At 32.3% G+C, this 21976-nt stretch overlaps 1 protein-coding gene across 3 annotated transcripts in view; it reads right to left on the minus strand.

Moving 5' to 3' along the window:
• The window catches only part of SMC5 (structural maintenance of chromosomes 5), a 128846-nt gene that overhangs the window by 22383 nt on the left and 84487 nt on the right, over nucleotides 1–21976 (minus strand). For all 3 annotated transcript variants that reach the window (XM_075363793.1, XM_075363792.1, XM_075363794.1), the window contains 2 exons: nucleotides 18024–18270; nucleotides 13388–13564 (listed from right to left, as the gene is read on the minus strand). In XM_075363793.1, the coding sequence (XP_075219908.1) occupies nucleotides 13388–13564; nucleotides 18024–18270 (424 nt within the window). The remainder of the gene's footprint in view (nucleotides 1–13387; nucleotides 13565–18023; nucleotides 18271–21976) is intronic.

The raw sequence follows: 21976 nt of genomic DNA on the forward strand, positions 1-21976 counted from the left end.
CATTCAAATCCTAGTAAAAGCGGTACTTTTATACAGATTTGAATACTAGATTGTGGATACCGGTGTTCTTTGGTGGTTGGGTTTCAATTAAACACACATCTCAGAAATGGTCGACCTGAGACTGTACAAGACTACACTTCACTTACACCCATACATATCATCCTCTAAAGTAATACTAGACTGTGATTCCAGCAGGCTAAACAGGAAAAAAGACTGTGCTCAATGACAGGTTCCCAGAAGGTAAACAGCCATTTTCGTCATTTTTTCCATGAGCTGTAGCATTCTTATTTTACATCATACAGAGGTCAAAAGGGGCTTTTTGGAAAGAGTTAAGGTGGAACTTCATCTTAGTGTACTCAAAATTTTGTTACATAACTATATCTTGTAATGTTTACTGAAGTTACGTTTACAAATTGTTGTTTTTTCAAATTTTGGACCCAAAATAAATAATGAAGGGCGAAGGGTAACAGGCCTGTTATTTTAATTTTTAACTCTAAGGTACTAGTAGTACTTATAAAAAAATTGGACTGGTATAGAGTGTCTTTCACTAAAAAATAAAATGGCTGCCAAATCATAAGATTTTGAAAATGTCTCATTTTTAGGACTCAAAACCATATGTGGGACAGGTGGCCAAAATCTGAAATGTTTACAGCAGTAAGTACCTTTTATGTACTTTAAAACCATATAAAATTTATTTTGTTACTCAAAGGGGTTGACGAATAAAGCCAACAAAACCACTAAAAGCACTATTCCTTCTAACTGTAAACAACGCATCCAAAAATAATGATGTATGTATTTTTTTCAGATTATAAAAATTACAACTAAACTCATTAGAGTGAATAAATTGATAATTAATAAATAGTCAATTACAGAATGATAAACAATTCAAATAAATTAGCAACTTCTTCAATTCACTTTTACCTTATTTTACTCCTGCTAATGGAAGTTATGAATAAATCTTGCACTTTCTGATAACAAACTTAACTTAGTGCTCCTGCCATTTTTTTATTGAGTAGAACTTATAAGTCCTCATTCATCTTTGGTATAATGTTGTGTCCTCTTTCAGTAGTTGATAGGAAAAGCTCTGAAGGCATGAGAATCTTTAAAATATTTTCGAGTTGAACCCATGTTTGATTATCCCTCAATGATTTCTTGAATGTGAAGTATCGGTGGATGGAAAAAGTGTATTCAATATTCCTCTTCATTTTCATGCATTTTAACTTCATTGACTTCGCCTAACCACCACTTGCCATCATATACACAGCAGACATAATTTTTACATTTTGGCTTTGGTAAACCTATAAAGCAATCAGAAACACTGTACTAATACTATGTCTTTGTGTACCGATACTAATGTAAACGTTTCTGATTCAGAGGTTGCCCAGACTTTCAGAATACATTTCTGACTTGTTAGAACATAACTGTGAAAAGGTTTTGTTTTTGGGACTGTTGTGATTACCTGATAACGAGAACTGAAGTATTCTTCCATCTCTTGAACATCTTTATTAGAGCAGAAAATAAATGTTATGTTTTTAATATTGTCTTTGCAATAATTGTACATTTCAGAAGGTGTAACAATTTGATTTTTGACCATTCTTTGAAGGCTTGCTTTAGTCACAGTCTTTTTTACAGTTCCATCAATACCATCACATGGTCCTTTTCCACGGTATGAGTAAAAAAAATGCCATTCAGCTGCAATTTCAAAATCTTCTTGATGGTGGCACAAATTTATGAAATATTTTTGTTTTTGTACTGGGCTACTGGAGCCATCAGAAAAATTAAAACATTGTTTAACTTGTGGTACTCACTAATCACACAGTAGCTTCGGCTTTGTAATTTTCCTTTATTTTTAAAATATATGAGAAATGGATATACTGTGGCATAATTTTTTTAACCAGTGATGTGACTGGACTTCATCCTGAATCACAAAAAGAAAATTTTGAGATACGTCTCCTGTTATAATACATTCATCCTCCAACAAGTTTTCCATTTTAATGTTGAGGAAATTAGCTTGTTCCTTTGCAACAAAATTATGCCTTTTAGGATTATTTAAATATTCAGTAAGTTTATCTAAGTACTTTTGAAATGGAAGACTTTGAGAAGTTAGTTCACAACGGTCAACAGGAATCCACTCTTTGAAGATAATTTCAGAATCAAAATCATCACAGCTCTCTTGCAGTAATCTGAGCACTTCATTAGTGTCCGGACATTTTTCACTCTGTGACAGCATGCACATTTCATTTTCTATATCACATACTATAGTTAAAAGGAGAATTTTATAATCAAATTTCATTTTTAGAGTAGATAATATGAGTTTTACATTTTGGTGGGTGACACACACAACACACAGAGTGAGTACCTGACCCACCAGCCAGAACACAACTTTTAGGTCTTAAATCAGCAAATTTTTCAATTATGTTTTTCTTTGAAGGCTGTGTACAATTCTTTTAAGTTACATAAGATAAGCCTTTTTAAATATTAGTTTTCTTCCTATCAGCTTGTCTTACACAGACACAATCCTTCTTGCCTGGCATCATTCGGATGTGCTCATCATTCTGGTAAAAATCTTGGACACATTTAATAAAATTTTCATCAATTATGTGATTGGGTTTTTTTTGCCAATTTGTGGCAAAATTCCACTTTTTTTAACTAATTTTTTGGACTGACAAGCTAAATACTGACAAACACTAAACTAATTTTGAATTTTCCAGCTGTTTGGCAATAAACTTAAAATATTAATCTTTTCCTGGGTTGATGTAACCGTTTTCATTTTATCCTTTAATTTAATGATTAATTCTTCATGTTTACTACCTAAATGAGCATAATTTTGTGGTACTGAACTGGTTTCTTCTGTAGAAATATTTAAATTAAAGGAATTGCTTAATTTACTGGTAACTAACTCAGCTATTTTTGTAACTTTATTTTTTAAAATTGGTTCCTTTGCGCTGCTCAATAATTTTTGAACCTTAATGGAGGAAATGCCAAGTGTTGAACAAGCTTTATTCATCGATTTGACTATAATACATTAAGGCTCAAATATATCTCCACAATCCGGTTCGCTTTCTGTGTCATCTTGTGGTCATTGTATCTTGTTTAAGCATTTTATACACAGTGCTTTGCCTGGAATTACTTTTAAATTTGGATTGCTTGTTGAAAATGTCAAAGATATTTCTTAACCAGTGCAGTGTAACAGGTAAATGGGTCAGAGCAACTGTTCCCATTAATATGAAAATATTTATCTAAATATTCAGTTTTATGAAAAGTACAGATATTTTTTGTTTCAGTACATCCACTTAGAGATATCAATGTTATTTGCTGTTCAGTAAATTCTAAAATATTGTGCAATACTGAAGATCTATTCTAAGTTAATTTGTGACATACTGTTTCAGTGTGAATGCCAATTGAACACTCTATAATCCGTTTTTATAGAATGCAAGGGGTTCTTACAATAACAACAGTTAATATAAACTATAAAATTACCAACTGCACCTCACTTTGTCTTATCTCAGTTTTTCTACAGCTAAAATAAAAATCTCTCTAATTAATAAAATTAAAAACAAAAGATATCTCGTAAAAGAGAGTTCACTGTTAATAAAATTACTTTATAAAGTGTACAATACTTAACCACAGTAGTAACATTAGCAACAATACAAAATATCACATGAAATTAAAACAGTAACTGAGCCTTCTACAATGTTTACATTTAGAATTACGCTTACATTCATGTTTAAAGATGAGTTTGTGTGTCTGAGTCATACTTTAAGTAACAAACTATCTAGAATATAAGCTACCTCATTATAGACATCAAAATATTTTTTATAATAGCCTACATTATTATCTGAAAAAATACATGCTGTGAATTTTTTGGATACATTATTCACGGTTAGAAGGAATGGTGTTTATAGCGGTTTTGATAGCTTCATTACTCGTTAACCCCTTTGAGTAACAAAATAAATTTTATATGGTTTTAAAGTACATAAAAGGTACTTACTGCTGTAAACATTTCAGATTTTGGCCACCTGTCCCACATATGGTTTTGAGTCCTAAAAATGAGACATTTTCAAAATCTTATGATTTGGCAGCCATTTTATTTTTTAGTGAAAGACACTCTATACCAGTCCAATTTTTTTATAAGTACTACTAGTACCTTAGAGTTAAAAATTAAAATAACAGGCCTGTTACCCTTCGCCCTTCATTATTTATTTTGGGTCCAAAATTTGAAAAAACAACAATTTGTAAACGTAACTTCAGTAAACATTACAAGATATAGTTATGTAACAAAATTTTGAGTACACTAAGATGAAGTTCCACCTTAACTCTTTCCAAAAAGCCCCTTTTGACCTCTGTATGATGTAAAATAAGAATGCTACAGCTCATGGAAAAAGTGATGAAAATTACTGTTTTTACCTGTTGGCAAGTTAGAAAATAGTCTATTACTCAAAAAGTTTTCTTTTTAAATATAAAAAAATATTTTTTGGCCACTATAAGGTGGGTGTAGTTATCATATACTAAATATCATCAAGATCAAAAATAGTGATGCAATAAAATTTTTGAAAATTTGTTGAATTAAAATGGAATACTCATCAATGATTATTTTGCAAATTTCTGGGATTATGTGAAACAATAAAAAAGTTTTCCGTGACAATAGCTGATGTGTATTAGATGGTTTAAAAATGACAATTTTTATTACTAATATTTTTAGCTTATGTAAAATAGCTTTTGAAAAAACATCTACCCCTAAACCTTAAAAAATTTCTTGTTCAACCTATCAACTTGAAATTTACTTTTTTTTCTTTACATGAGGTGCAAAAAAGAACTGGTAAATTAAATATTACCAGAAGTTTAGAAGAATTAAACCCTTTCCCTAAAAACAGGCGTTCTATAAAGTTTTACTATTTTTTTTTAAATGTGTAGTAGGCAGAGTATAAATAGAATCAACTTTACTTACAGAGGCAAAGTGTAAATTTATAATTTTCTTTAGTATTCAATTTTTTGTTCAATTAACCTAAGGATATTGCCATTTGAATTATTTTTAATTACATTCTAGTATACCTTTTTAAGGAAAAGTAACTCAGCATCTCACTGAATTTGTACTTTCAATTTCACATTTCATACTATTTGAAAACAAATCATTCTTGCACAGTTCAAATTATTAACTTCTTTTTTTAATAAGAAACGAAATACATAAATAAATATTTTAAGATTAATAATACTTTTAAATTATTATGCAGTGTTTTTTCATCAGTAATTATTAGAAGTCATGTTATTTTAAATATATACATTTCTCTTTTAACCAACTTCTCATTTTGAAAAATGGATTCAACCTAAATTTTTTAACAAAAAACCAATGGTACACCCAACTTCATTTTTATTAAATGACGACAAGAAGATGACTTTATTCTTTTAATGAGATATTGTTTGTATTTTTATACTGGTGTAAGTCTTGATGTTGTCAGGAAAAAAATGTAATCCCTATTTTTACTTCTATTGACATAAGACTGCAAACGGTTGTTTATGCTCTTTTAATTATAGTTTTGACAACTGAATTTTGGCAAATTATTTGGGGGAAAAAACTGTAACAAGGACAACAATTTTTTTTAAAAAATGGATGAGTGAATGGACTACTGTATAATCTAAGAATCATAATTCAATAGTTTTATTAACACATTCACCGCCAAACACACCGATCGACATTTCATTTTTTCCGGGTCACCAACGCCAAACACGTCGTTAAGACGTTTTAGGACACTGCTTCATATAAACGTTTTTGCTTACTACTGTTGGCAGTCAACATACGTGAAGCTTTGGCTATCGATACATAAAGGTTTAACTTATCGATTTATGTGGTTTTTTTTTTGATAATCGTCCGATAGTTTAATTTTTTCTTGATACTATAATCAAACTTTTATCTGTTATTTACAAGCTATGAAAATGGCGTCCTCTGCGAAGTATAATCGTAGTAAAGGTTTAGATTCACAGCAAATTGAGCAAGTTTTAGATGAGATATTTGCAGACGAAGATTCGGGTGATGAAGATATAATGATGAATGAATGATCCTGTACACAGACTAGATGGGACAGATGAAAAAACATAAACTTATCCATATCCCAGCTACAAAGAAGAAAGGAAAGACCCTCTAGAGACTACAAGGTCTGCAAATCAAAGAAAATTCGCAGCTCAACTAAGTTTCTCTGCATTTCTTGCAATATCCCTCAACACCCAGGAGATTGTTTTACCAAATATCACACCCTGAAGCATTATTAAAGGCAACTAGAAAATTTCATTCAATTCTGTTCAGTACTTTTAGAGATATTTAGAATTTAAGATATTGTTGTAAAAATACATTAAACTGGCAATAATGGCTGGCACAGGGAAATGAGATGCCCAACAATGTGCATGGCAGTGAATGTGTTAATATCAAAAATCAATTATAATCTACCCGTATTTTTTTTATTATTGACTTAGCAACAAATGCAGAAATCCAGTATTATACATTTAAATAAAAATATTATTAATAAATGTGCATCTGAAATTATAAATCTTGAAATGACAACTTGTCAATTTTTTGACAAATACGATGTGTTCCAAACTGCAGCTGTCAAGTCAAAGTCAACAGTAGTTTATTTATACAATATCTCTATTTCTAGAAGCTCTAAAGAACATCGGTAAATATTGTGGCAAATTCTTTGTTACTTTTAGTATTCATTGAATAATATTTATCAATACATTGTATTTTTATGGGTGTGTGTAAGACAAAAGTCAAGATCACAGATCTTGACTTTGATCCACCAGTAATACACTGCTGATAGACAATTAAGGTGTCCAAGAATACAACACAATACTTGGCATCAGCATCTGCTGTGTGTAAAATGTGTAGATTATATTCAACTTAACAATTTATAAACATTTTACACTAAGGAGACTACTTTAACTATTGGAACTTACCATAAAAGATGCAACTGATTTTTTACTATTTTGTATCCTAGAAATTTGTAAAATTTAAAAGTGCATTTTGGAAAAAAAAATTATATCATGAACATGCATTACAAAAAAATTATATTTGCCAGTGGTACAAAAAAAAAAAAATCACTTACAAGAGCAGGCAGTCAAGCTTACAATGGATTATACCAATGCCCTTTTGCAGGATGGTCCTTCCTTCAAATCCAAAATCCCCCCCACTTCTGAGTAAACTTATTTAAAGATGTTTGAGTGGTTGAGGTAGCTTATTTGCATACCTGTAATCACAGCAGCGGCAAGCTTGCCTGTTACATCCTATGGATTTTAACAGGTAAAATAAGTTTATTTATTAAAACCTTTTTCATGTTTTATAAAACAAAACTTGTTTGTTGACTTTTGTTAATCTTCATTTCCCATGTGACCTCTACTCCCACATGTTTATAAAGATTTATTGTTAGATTAATAAATGTTATATTCAATTTAAAATAATTAAATAAATAAAAGTAAAAAAAAATGGACAATTTGATCTTGAGATATCAATTATGAGATTGAAACGATTGCCACTCAGCTGTTGTGACAGCAGTTACATAAATAAGCAACTTGAACAGCTTGAAAATTTTTTAAATGAAGTCAGGCAAGGATGGAAGATAGCATTCTAGATTTGAAAGAGCAGATCATCCCTAGGACCCTGCAAAAGGGCAATCGATAATCTCGTTGTAACCTGACTGCCTAACCTCATCAGTAGCTGAAATAAAACATGTCTATTATTTCAAACATGCTTCATGTACCTTTTTTAGATTTGTGTACAGCACTTAAATTTTAAACACTTTTACTGTAGGTTAAAGGTACATAAAGGAAATTTTTCATCACAAAAAGATGGATTTTTAACTCCTTCCCAGATGTATCAAGTTCAATCCAAATTGTTAAACTGATTAACAAAAATAAAAAATTAAGAGGGTAATTCTGTACTATTACTTGGCCAACTCAAAATACAATTTTACTTAAAATTGTAATTATTCAGATTATGAGAAAGTATTTTAGTTTAAAAAATTACACATACCAAACAAGACAGTAGCTTTTTTTTAGATCGTGATTCAGTTAAAGAAATCACTGCTGTAGTCCGGGTTTAATAAGTGATGTTGTGTTTCCCAGTTCCCAATGCTTTTGACATTATGCACTTTTTAATTAGAGTGAATCCTTTTACTATGGTGCTCTTTTCCGATAACGCTCTTACCACCTCTTCAATATAAACTCTGCAAGATGGTCAATTAAATGGTGCTCCCTATATTGCAAAAGGATGAAATATTTCTACATACTTCTTACGACAAGTGTTCAATGTTTTGTAAAGATCCACGATGTCCCAATTAACAAAACTGAACAAGAAATTTTCTGTCAAATGCTGAAAATGTTTGAACTGGATAAAATTATATGAGTATCAGCAATTACTTTCAACTGTAGTTTCAGTAAGCATGTATTTTTTATGAATTGAAATTAGGATTTCTTGCCTCTCCTGAGTGGTACCAGTGGAAGGAAGCAATGCTTAATTTGATGTTTGAATCCACAAAAACTTGATTGCTCTCAATTACTCAACTTCCATTATATTTTCACTTTCTGATTTTAGCTTCATATATCTTGACAATATTACCACTGTCTCTGGCCTGGTAATGAATTTCACAAAGATCACCTGTAAAAATTTTGCACTAGTAATATGATTAGTGTTATGCGAAGTTGTAATTTGTGTAGAAGAAGACTGGTTTTACTGTACCTCAAAAAGCTAAAATCTAGAAAATATTAAATCCTCAAACCAGATATTCTTAAACTGTGAAATATATATTTGTAACACTTATCCCTGACTTTTTGTGCTCACCTTACATTCTGATTACTTTAAAACACTGAAAATAATTACCTCCCTAGTTTAATGTCATATGTTTGTGACCCTCACAACACCCTCTTTTGGCCCATACTGAACCATACCTCTTTTGGAGTCTTTTTAGAGGCCCATACCTCTTTTGTACCCATACAGAAAACTAAATTTGCAAAAGCAAAAAATGCTAATTGATTTCATAATTAAACTGCTGTTCATTGAACATTATCTTATTGACTGCAATGCAGATCATTCCTTATCTTGCTTCACTCACCTTTTTACTCAGTGAAAATAAATAAATTTTGTTTGCAACAATTTACTTCACATTCAAATACTGGTTCTATAGCCTGAATAAAGTTCATTAAAATTAGATGGTCAAGTAATAATGCAGAATTATCCAGAAGTTTTTGCACAAAATACAATATTCATAACCCAGAAAATAACAACATATTATAACTATGAAATTATTCACATGCAGTAAAAAGAAACAATGATTGTAGCCATTGGAGGGTAAGGTGGTTTTTCCACCTAAAAAGTATACAAATGCGCCTAACCACATAATAGTCCATATATGATGGGGGTCTACATCACCTCCAACTTTGGTTGGAGTCATCATGCAATCCCTTACAATCTGGGGCGTTCCAATTACATTCACATAAGTGGTCAACTCATTTCAGAAGTTATCACCCAAACCCAGGTACATGTTTATGAGATCGGACAACAAAGTAATAAAACTGATCTTTTCTAGCATGATGTAGTAACCCTGTAGCATGCATACACACCATATTTAACCTTGATCCCCTGTCACTGAGTCCAGCCAACTAATTGCTGTGATGTCTTGGTCTTGGGTAGTGGTGTAATAAATGAAGATGTTTTTTCTTTCTCATCATGAAAAAAGAATCAAGAAATATTACGCAACAGTATGCCACTTCTTTTTGTGTTAAACCAGTGAGAATACCATGACAACCTAAGGTAAGTTTCAGAAGGCTTTGGGAAATTATGTTATGTCAGGAGCACACATTTTTCATTGACATAAAATGTTTTTGGAAGGGAGAGCAAATGTTGAAGATGAAGACCACAGGCGATGATCATTAACCTCAAGAGCAGAGGTCAACACAGCCAGGATGTGTGAAATTGTATGACTGGGTTGAAGAATAACAGTGAAAATGATTCCAGAAAAAGTGAACAATCTGAAACTGTTCGCTTAATAATAACTGAAGATCTGAGAATGAGAGAAATTTGTGCAAAAACAACTAAAAAATGTTACTTTAATCATCAGATCTCATCCCACGATCTTTGTTATTTCCAAAAGTTAACTATCTATTTTCTGTCAGAGCAATAATGAGATGCTTGGAAAAATGTGAGCTGAATTTTTCGAACTAGTATAGACCTCAAATCAGAATTACTGAACTGTGTTATCACTAGTGTGAGAGTAAGTTCTTCCATTACGATCCACAGACAAAACACCAAAGTTTGGAAAGGCATTCACAGAGATTAAGATGACCAAAAAAATCTTGTGTGTCCAAGTCAAAAGTGAAATACATGTTAGTGTGCTTTTTCAATTTGACGGTCATTATATATTGTTACCACATATATACCTAATTTAATATCGGCGGACAAACACAGTTAAATGTGAGCTGGGGCACAGTATATGGACATGCTGATACAATCATCACTACCGCTGCGCAGATGACCATGCAGTTCTCCCACTATAGCGGCACTGTGGCCCCACCACTCTCAGGCTCCAATAAAAAAGCATGCACGAGAGTGAATTTTCAATTCATCAACTACCACCTGGAGAAGTCCAAGAAGAAGATGGAAGAAAAAAGAAGTTCCCTGGCCGCCTCAATTTGGGACCTCCCGGCGGATGAAAACATCCCTGCCAGAGCAACAGGCCTGGCTGGCTCGCCAAGGGAGCTGCTGGAAGTGGTCACTACCTTCCTGCTCCAGCTTGCCAGGCAGACTCAACAGCAGTAGCCAGCTCAACATGGGATTGCGCAAAGAGAACCATCTTGGCCGCACCGGCAAAGGATGACTGATGCTGACTGCAGGGCCCTGGGGGCCACCACTGCCATGCTGAAGTGGGGACCCAACTGCCACTGAGGGGAAGTCCCGTCTTACTTCAATGGATGAGCCGCAACACCCCGACTTTGCCGGAGACCAGCTTCAAGACCCAACAACTCTTCTCAGAGCTAATGCAAAAACGGCCCTTTTCAGGGTCACCACAAGGTTATGAATTACAAGCCATCAAAGCCATTCGACGACAATATAATCAGCGGTGTCTTCTAGAGAAAGAGAATATCAAAAAGTAGACACATGCGATGAACTGATTGCTTGCATTCTCAACGCTGCAGCTATAATCGAGGAACGCAAAGATACCGTTAGACTGGCAACACAAAATCTAGTACAACGTGTTAAAAAGTGCATTGAACACAACGGTAGCATTTTTGGAAGTTATTAAACCACATGAAATACTACTTGTAAGCAGCATTTTATCATTATCATAAAAAACCAGTAAGTATTCTTTCTTCCTCCAGTAATTTTCTACTGTACATAACGAAAAAGTTTTTCATTTCAATCTGTTAAAAATTAATCTGTTTTGTTGTAATTAAAAGTCGTCGATATGGTTAAAATGTTATTTGTTTTCTGTTGACATTAGTTACATCAGTCTTCTTATAATTAAATTCTCTACAATTAATGTTTAAAAAATGTATGATTTATTGCCAATTTAACAACGTTATTGCACGTCAAACGTAAAAAAATGTGTTTTTTGACCCTATTTTGGCGTTTTACATGGGATATCTTAGAAACTAAGAGAGATACAGTTCTGGGACCTATTTTTTCAATTTCCCAGCTCAAAAACCATAAGAAGCAATTGAATTTGCCCCTAATTGACCTTCCCAGAATTTGAGAAAGCCTTAATTTACCCGGAGGAAGTGAAACTCGGGAAAAATCTTTCACCCTGTACAACTCGCTAACGAAGCGTTTTCGGGCCTATGTTTGTATGAACTTTTTTCTTATTTTTAGCCTCTAGAATGAGTTATTAAGGTATTGTCCTATCCTCCTGAATCACTCTGTAGAATACAATAAAAACAACAAGCAACCTGAGACCAACAGTTTATTAGCTATTATCTGAATCAACAACCCAAACCAAAAAAGCCAATCTATCAAAAAAAAAAAAAACAAAAACAATAATTTACAAATTTTTAAAGCTAATAGAGTTTTTTCTATTTAAAAATAAAATAATAGGAACATTTGAGGGTTAGTCAATAATTAAAAACACAAATGGCTGTGGAGGCAAAACAATTGGTAACAGAGTTCTGAAATTTCAGTAAAATCAACCCTGTGATGATTTCTTATCATGTGTCTAAAATTGTTTTATTTATAACCAGAAAATCTCATTTTACAATGGTGAGTCCTCTTGAAGTTTGTAAATTAGTTGAACAGAATTCAGTTATGTTTTTTTGCTTTCTGAAGGTGAAAAACTGGTTAACATTGATTCTTGTATGATCAAACAATACAGACAAAGTTGTATGGACCGTAGAAATTTTTACAAGTAGGTAGAAAGATTTCAGTGACTGACAAGCACTGTTCCGGATATCCCATTGAAGTTTGAACTCCAACACTTAAATCTTGCATAAACTCTTTCATCCAAGAAGATCAATGGATTACAGTTGAGATTAAAGCTCAAAAATTACAAGTGTTGTATAGTAACAGTTCATAACATTATCACAGATAAGCTTGAGTACCATAAAACAAGCGCAAGATGGGTTCCAAGAGTTGACAAATCATCATAAAGAGACAATACTTCACATGTGCACAGAGATGAAAATAATGGTATCAGCAAGTAGGTAATGCTTTTGGACAGTATTCTAACAAGAGATGAGACATGGATTCACCATTATGAACCAGAATCAAAAAGACAGAGCACTGAGTGGAAGAACATGAGTTTACCTGTCAAGAAAAAATTACAAGACCGACCATCAGCAGGAAAATCATGATTGGGATGCATAAGGCTGGATTTTTTTGATTTTCTAGATCAGCAAACAATGAAGAGTGCATACTACTGTGACGTCGTACTTATTAACAAAGTGAAACAAACAGTATTGAAAAAACAACCAGTGAAAAGGTATCAGTGCTTCACGATCATGCCCAGCCTTACACAGCTCAGGTAAATCGAGAAAATACTGACATATATCAGACTGGGAAGTACCTCACCTCCTACACCGTCCTGACTTGGCTACATTGGATTTCCACTTGTTAGATCACTCAAGGAGACACTATGTGGTCAGAAGCTTAATGGAAATCATTTAATGATATCAAAGAAAATTTGCTAAATTGGCTCTTATATCTAGACAAAGATTTCTTTACAGCAGGCATAAATAAGCTGATTCAAAGATGGGACATGTGCATTAATTTTGCTGGATATTATGTTGAAAAGTAAAAAAGTCACATTAGTTAAACTACTTTAGCTCCAGAGCAATTTGTGTGTTTAATTATTAAATGAACCTTATAATATTTGTGATCAAGAGGTTATTCCATTAAATTAAAATGAATTTTACTTACTTCAGCTGCTTTAATTTTTTTCTTGATATCTTTGAATTCTTCTTCTTCTTTAGCTAATTTTTTATCTATTAATTCAATTTTGTGCATATGAAGTTTTTTACTAACAAAAATATTTTGTAATGACCTTAAACACGCTGGTGACATTTGTAGTTCACGCATCATTTTATGTATAATTCTCTAAATTACAAAAAAATATTATAATAAATACTTATATAATTCTTATCAGTAAAACAATAAAATATTCATACAAAAAACATTTTAAAAAATTCAAAATAAAAAATATATTAGTATTTGAAAAATAGTATATATATTTTAATTATTAATTAATCTTTGCAGTACATAAAAAAAAATAATAAACATATGAACATATTAAAATGTATTAAGGTTAAAATGAGTATCATTATTAAAAATGTAATCAAAAGAATAAAATAATTTTATAATCAATGATGTCCATAATTTAGCATGGTATTCCTTAAAACAATGAATAATTTACCTAATCCTCTAATCTACTCTATCAAATCTTCACTGTTGCTCCATTTATGACTGTTATTTCTTTTCCTCTGTATCTTAAGACTTTCATAAAATTCATTACATTTAAAATTAGTTTTTTCAAGAAAATAATAGTAATATTGTTTTCCAGCCTTATAACTCTCAAACTCTTCCAAAATATCCAGTTTTCTTATTTTTCTAATTCTTGGGTATAATAATAATTTATTTTAAAAACACTATCAATGCACAAGACACTATCTGTAAGGTGATATGCAAAATTTTATTCCCAGTTTCTATTTGACACATGTTCTTCAAATCTATAGTGAAAAGTGCGAGCAGTTAGTATAACAAAGTGCTGGATATCGATTACATTTTACCTTGAACACAATTGGTTTTAAAAATCCTGAACTCAAAGATAAACTACAAGCATTATTTATTTAAAAAATTATTTTTTTAATTACAATTTTAATGAGAAATGTGATAACACATTTTTCATAAATTTGTTTATTTGGTTGACGTACTGCAAAATCTTATAGCTTATAAAGTAGATTAACAACAATCTGCTTTTCTGCAGATGACTCAGAACCTTTGCACTTCTTATAACCAGTATAACCATAAATCTACAGTTTCAGTTGCGTCTCATTCCTTCAATGGTAGGGTATGAGGAATGTTTTGAATGTCTTTGTTGATACAATACAGAATTCAGGAAGAACAGACAAATTTTTATTATAATGCAGTTCAGTAATGTCAAATATTATTTAAAAATTTTTTTTTTTTTAATTTTAATGAAGACAGTTGAAATTGCTTAACGAGTGTTTCTTCCTTATTATTTCAAAAATTATTTAGAAGTTAATGTATTTAAAAAAATTCACTTTAATGTAGTATTGTTCTTTTATTTATCTGAAATAATCCTCTGTTAATTTTTTCACTGTCAAACTCTCATAATACTGAAATAAATATATTTTGTAATATTAGTAAAGGTTTAAACATGTATTTCATTATTTTGTAAAGCATAGCCATCAATTCTTATTGAAAGAATTTTCAATAAGAATCTTCTTATTTTGAAAGATTTTTTTATTAATGATTCACTTACTGATTTTTAATTTTTAGATAAGTTTATCACAGTGCTTTCACACCAAATAGCTACTTCATTAAATGAGCATTAATTATATTTCATTAAAAAACATATAACTTGTTTTATTTGTTAACTTTATTAGGGTTAAGATGTTTTCAATAGCAATATTTTCTGTTTTATGTGATAGAACCATTTTCTTTTCTTCTTCAAACTACAATGCGTGGTTCAAAGGTAAGGACCAATTGGTTAACAAAATGAAAACAGTTAAAAAAAATTAAAAATTTATTAGTGGTTTCAAATACTTTCATATTAACTTTACTTTTCTACATAATTAACATTTTATTCCAATCACTTTTGACATTGTAAAAAAGCTTCTCCAAACCCACTGCATAAAATTCCACCACCTGGGATTGCAGCTATACTTTTACTCAAATATTTTAAACTCTTCACTTTCCTCAAATTTTTAAAACACAAACTAGTTTTTGAGGTGTAGATATAGTGGCCACTGGGTGTGAGATCAAAACCATAAGCGGAATATAAAAATTTCCCATTTGAATTGTTCTGTTGTCCATAGAGCCGTGTGTTATCTCGAAGAGCAATTCCTGGTTCAGCATTTCCCACTGTCAGTTTTGAATGGCACAACACAGTTTAGAAAGTGTTTCATAATGGACTTGTGGTGTGATGGATGTTCCAGGTTCAATGAAATCATTCAAAAGCACACCTGTTTGGTCCCAGAATATAGTTGCCATGATTTTCCTTCAAGCCTGGGCTTGTTTGAATTTTTTCAGTTTAGGTAAACCAGAATGATGCAACTGTATGGATTATGAAATACATATTTCATCACCAGTGGCTATATGGGAAAAAAATTCATCTCCCTCAAGGTTAAAGCGGTCAAGAAAAGCATGGGCAGATATAGCTCTGTGATCTTTGTAAACACTTGTCAACACTTTTGGCACCTATCATGCGACACAGTTAACAAAAGCCTAGAGTGTTGGTCAACAATTGTCAACAGTGCTCGCTTTAGAGTCCATAGTAGAGACCATGCTGGCAAGTGCAGAGAATTTTCACATGATAACGTTTGAGTTGGGATACTAAAAGAAAAAGAAAGGGAAGTGACGGGGTGAGACAGCCTTGGCTGGAGTTGTCGTCTGTCTGTAGGAACATGTTACATGGGAGGATGGCAGTGATGAAAGTCGGGGACTCTTGAGCCCCTGAGCTAATAAGGCCAAGACCTGGCAGGGTTCCCTTTGGGGTTACCCCTGTTAGAGGCAGACAAAAAACAAAGACTCAGTTGCAGAGGTGAGGTGGCTGGGAACAGCATAGTCGGGCCTGGTTGCCCGCCCTCATGATTACAGGCGATGGCACTTCCCGGAGCTGTGTGATGTTTTAATGCGTATCCAGCTCTGGGAAGCAGGGGAATTAAAAAAAAAAAAAAAATCAGTGCTGCCTTTAAGACTTCTAGAAACTCTAAAGAGACATTGTTAATCATAAAGCAACTGATTTTCTCTCAATTTTGCAATCACATGTTCAACGAGATTGTCAGTCCAGACACTACGCCTGCCACTTCTCTGTTTGTTGTGAATATTTAAACAACTTTCCTTAAACTAATGACACCTTTGCCTCACATTTCCTTCACTCATTGCAGTAGGCCCTTATGTTACACACAATTGATGGTGAATTTCAGTGACACTGTCCTATTCCATTTAGAAATCTAATCACTAATCAAAATTCATAACTAATCAGGACTTGTTTATCGCACTTTGCAAGACACTTTAACACACTGTCTTGCAAAGGCAAACAATGAACTGCCCACTTTTTCCATTCAGTAGTTGTTCTCTTGCTCTGCTGGGTGTAATAGTGAATCCACGTTTTGTCGCAAATCACAATACGGTCTGAAAATGGCTCTCCTTCTCCCTCAAAGCAATTCAGAAGCCACTGACAGATGTCTTTCTAGTCATCTTTCTGTGCCTTGGTGAGAAGACGTAGAACCCACCTTGCCAACACTTTGCTATATCCAAGAGTGTCTGACAACACTGTATGCCCAATTCTGATGCAATTTCAACAACGGTTATGCGGCGATCACAAATGGCCTGAATATTATCATTGTGCTGGTTTGTGAATAACCATTTGTTCTCCATTGCATCATAACCACATCAAATATTTTGGCCCAAACAAACATTTGAATCTTTGACAGGGTAGCATTTTCAAATTGTACTTAGCAAGTCAAACTTTCAGAAGATTTGACACTATCGTTGGCAAGAAATAAGATTATAATTCATTGTACAACAAACGATGGTACCTCCTGCTCAGACATGGGAACGTGACCTACAGACCTGCCTGTTCTTCCTTCCACACATACCCAACTACCTACTCGCAATGCCCCACTACATTCACTGCTCTTCCTCAGGCTGTGTAGCAAAATTCTGGTTCATATTGAATGACCCTGATATATATATATATCACACAACTTAAAACAAAAAACAAATAAAAAAACCTCCTTTGGAGCAGAAAAAGTCATGTCAAGCGTGATCCCGCATAAAAACTTGAGTGATTAATTTTATGCAATGTGCATCAATTGTGTCAGCTATGGATATGTATTTCTTGGTTACAATAATTGTTTTTACATGATGTAAATTAATAAATAAACTTACGATGAATTATAAGGCTATATTTGAAGTAGGCAATGCAAAAACAAATTCAGGGTGTGATATGCATACAAAGAAAATTGCATAGCAGTAACATATTAATGAACAATCACAGAGGGTTTGAGAGAAACAGTCAGATCCAAAACCAGTAGCAGATTAACAATAAAAGTAGGATGGAGGTTATAAATAAAGGTAACAATAACTTTTATTACTTTAATTAATATGGGGTATTAGATACATAAGATCATTTCTACAAGGCGTTGTACAACATTGTGTGATGATCCAAAACTCCGAAGGTAAAGAAACAAAACTCAAAATTACATCATCCAAAACAGTGGAAATGATGATAACAAACTCATAACTTCTAACTTAATTAAATTAACTGGTAATTAAATATAAGTAATAAAAAATATAACAAATTACTTACTTTAATTTTAATTTTTTTATCTTGATCTTCAACTAGTAAATTAAAACGTTTAGCTTCTAATTGATCTAAGGATTCCAAAGCTGTCTCCCTTTTCTTTATATTTATTTGCAGCTGATCTATTGCGCCAATGCAGCTTTTTTTTCTATAAAATAATTCATTCCTTTCACTTTCTATGCATGAACGTTTATGTTTCATGTTTTCATAATGTTCTTGAATTAAAACATACTTTTGTTGCTGTCTTTCCAAACTATAAACAAAAGCAACACATTCATTATCAGATGTAAGAAATTAAAAACTAAAACATTTAAAAGATGTAAGAAATTAAATACTAACAATTGTTGTACAGGTATCTTGTGATACTATGCACAACAGATATTATTTTCCTACAATTCTCTTGTTAAAATCTAAATTACTGGTAGTCCATTTCTTTCTTTTTTATGAGCAACTCGTTTTCAAGCTGCAAATGAAAATACTTCATCAATCAGCACTAAATATACTGGTGCAGTCCTGGAAATGTGTAAGTCCTACCGTCCTACCCATAATATAACACTAAATATAGTCACATCATACTTGTATCTCATTTGCCACTATCACCTTCAAAGCAGTCCTCTTGGAATCTGAGACACTGATCACAGGGCTCCTGCTACGAATGGAATGCATCCTGAAGTTTTTTGTGAGTATTCAGCACCGTCTGCAGTGCTGACGGTGAATCTCTCCTATTAGATGTCAAATCTTTGCCCCTTTAACTTGATTTTTAACCTGGGAAAAGGATAGAAGCGACATGGAGCAAGACAGGCGAGTAAGATGGATGAGAAACAACTGCCATTTTTTTCACCAAAAACTGGTGCACAATGAAAGTGGTATATGGTCTTGCATTGTCAAGGTTAAGGATGCAGTCAGTCATCCCTACACCACTTCTCTGGACATTTTCTTTCATATCCTCCCTTACCAGTCTTAGGTCACTTATTCTATCAATTGCCTAATCAGGAGGTAAGAATTCCTTGAGGATAATCCCATTAATATCGAATACACAGATTGAAAATGATTTGATGTTACCCTTTACTTAATGAGCTCTCTTTCGGTGAGGTAAAGGTGGGCTCAACTGGAATGACTGCTGCTTAATCTCATGTCTGTATCAGTAAATCCAACTTTCATAATCGGTGATGCCCTCAGAGAAGGGAATTTTGGCCCTTCAGTATACTGCAAGATATTTGTGTGATGTTTCTACTTGTCACTCAGCAGTCATGGCACAAACTTTCCAATAATCCTTCTCATGTTCGTAATAAAATTCACTGATATGTACTGTTCCATAATCTCACCATGTTAAAATGTTGATAGATACCCTACAATTTTCCACAATTGCATTCTGAACTGCAATGAGATTCTGGTGTAATGCTGGTGGGTGGTTGTTCCAAATATTCAAAATTAATTTAGATAAAAATTTGTGAAGGTATTCAATTTGTTTAAAAACAAAAAAAATTGCAATTACATTTAAAAAATGTCCTAGGCTCTCCTAATTAACAGATTTAAATTTGTTTAAATACTTTAAAAGTGCAAGTGCTCTTTCATATGTGATTAAATTTTCAAGTATCTATAGACTTTACTTCAACCTCTACACAATTTGGAAAAATCGCTTTTTTTTAAATCTGGCATGTTGCTTATCAAATCAAAAAGTTTTTTAAGGCAAAATCTGAAGGTCCTATGTATAAGTACTCAAAAAAATTCCCAAAAAATTTTCTTTTTTTCTTCCTTTTTTGACAGTTATTGCTATCTTTGTACCAATAATAAGATATTTTCTGATTTGCAATCGATGATATTGCATGCAAGATTTAATAACAACACTTTTTTCTCTCTCGATCTTTTCTCTAAAATGAACAATTACTGAGTTATCTAAGGAAACAGGAGAAAAGAAGATGGATATTTTTACGACTTTTTTAAATTTTGTTTAATAAAAATTTAAGCATACCTTTTTCAACTGGTGCATAATGAAATAAACATTTCTGATGATATTCTGGAGGCACTAATGCTAAAATTAGCGATCATATAGAAAAATTCCAAATATGACCATTTTAAAATGGATATCGCCAGGACTATTAGTGGTATCATCTGCATCTTAGATCTCTAGAAACTTTCATTTTTTGTGATTTTTTTATTTATTAAATTATTCATGATTTCATCTATTTTTTCGATCTCCTTTGGCGTTTAATTTCATTTTTTAATTTTCTGTTTCCTCTTAAATTATCTTCAAAAGATTTATTTGACATAATTGAACTGATCTTATCTTCATTAAAGTGGAAGGATTCACATCCTCTTCCCCTTCACTTAATCATTGTCATAAGATGATGATTAAGTGAAGGGGTTAGGCAGATTAAATAATATCAGTAAAGCAGGATCCCTTACGCCACTGCTATCTCCATCCATTTCTGTCCCAAGCCTTCTCCTTCATCCCCTTGCAGTTTCTAATGTTATCTCATCTATTAACTTCATTCTTCTTCTTCTTATTGCTTCCTTTCTCTTCTGATCCTTCCAATACAGTTGTCAAGATTCCACTTCCTCTAAACACGTATCCTGAACGATTTCCTTTTCTTTTGTTTACATCCCACATTAAGTACTCTTTCTCCTTTAATCCTGTTCATTACTTCCTCATTCCTCACTTTATTCATTTATCTTACTTTTTCCATCCTTCTTAAAATCCACACCTCAAGTCTCAATCCAGTCCTTCTCCCTTTTCCTCATCATCCATGTTTATACACTCTATAGATAGCTTTGGATAATCTCTTCCTTAACTCCCTCTTAACACTCCCCCAATTAAATTCACTTGGAGTAGAAATTCTGGATCCACACTGACTATGAACGAGTAGATATCCCCTTTTCAGAGCAGCAATTTCCTTACTTTTGTTCATATATGGCTGGCATCATCAAGAACTTTCTCTTCTTTTAATTTTGCTGAATACACTTTCGGGAATATAACAAAAAGATGATAAGGAACCTGTTTTTAGGATAAAAAATTATAATGACAGCATTTAAATTGCAGAATTTCAAGTTTTAGGTTCCTTAATTTCACTATGGGATCAAAATTATTTTTTCAGAGGGATAAAGATACAACTCATTAATATACTTAAGTAGCAATAACATTTTATATATAACACAGTATGCATTGCATGCATAATAGGAGCAACTGCATAAGCCATAACTATTTTACCTTGTTATTTCCCATTTGGTAAACAACAAAATTAAAAAAATATCCTTATAACAAGTATTATCAAAGCTGAATTATTTTTAATTTCCAAATTTGAAAGTCTGGAACCGACTGGAATATTTTAATCATTAACAGTATGCATATCAAATTTTCTGTAATATATTAAACCATTAAAAAAAATCTGAATGAGATTATTAAAGATTAAAAGTAGAAGTTCAGCACAATGATAAATTAAAATTACAACAAAAAGATTTATTTAGATTGTATAAGTGAACACTATATGAGTATAGAAGTATATAGACAAAAAAGTTAGCATTTATTTATAGGTTTGAAAAACATATTTGATGTGACATGACACAGGTAGAGATCCTCAACAGAAAAAGCAATTCCTGAGAAGTAATTTTACTTATGTATAAGTAAAATTAAGATATGTAATATTAAAATTAAGTAATTTTAAGATATGTATAAGGAAGCACACATCCAGATGAAAGTAGAATGGGTATGACGGAAAGGTTTTTTTTGTGAAGGTTGGTCTATACCAGGAACTTTAAGCTAGCAGTTTTACTTTAATTATGGATGTCTGCAGAAGAAGAAATTTGTTAATGTTCTTCAATATTCATCAGTATTAATGAGGATTATTTATACATTACATCTCTACAATCTTCCTGATTTATCGGTGAATAATGCATGGTCGCATATTTCTTGCAATAAGAAATTGAATTACCTGAACCTCCTACTTCACACATGACAGGGA

The sequence above is a fragment of the Lycorma delicatula genome, chromosome 4, assembly GCF_047948215.1.
Source record: "Lycorma delicatula isolate Av1 chromosome 4, ASM4794821v1, whole genome shotgun sequence".
Taxonomy (NCBI): Eukaryota; Metazoa; Arthropoda; class Insecta; order Hemiptera; family Fulgoridae; genus Lycorma; species Lycorma delicatula.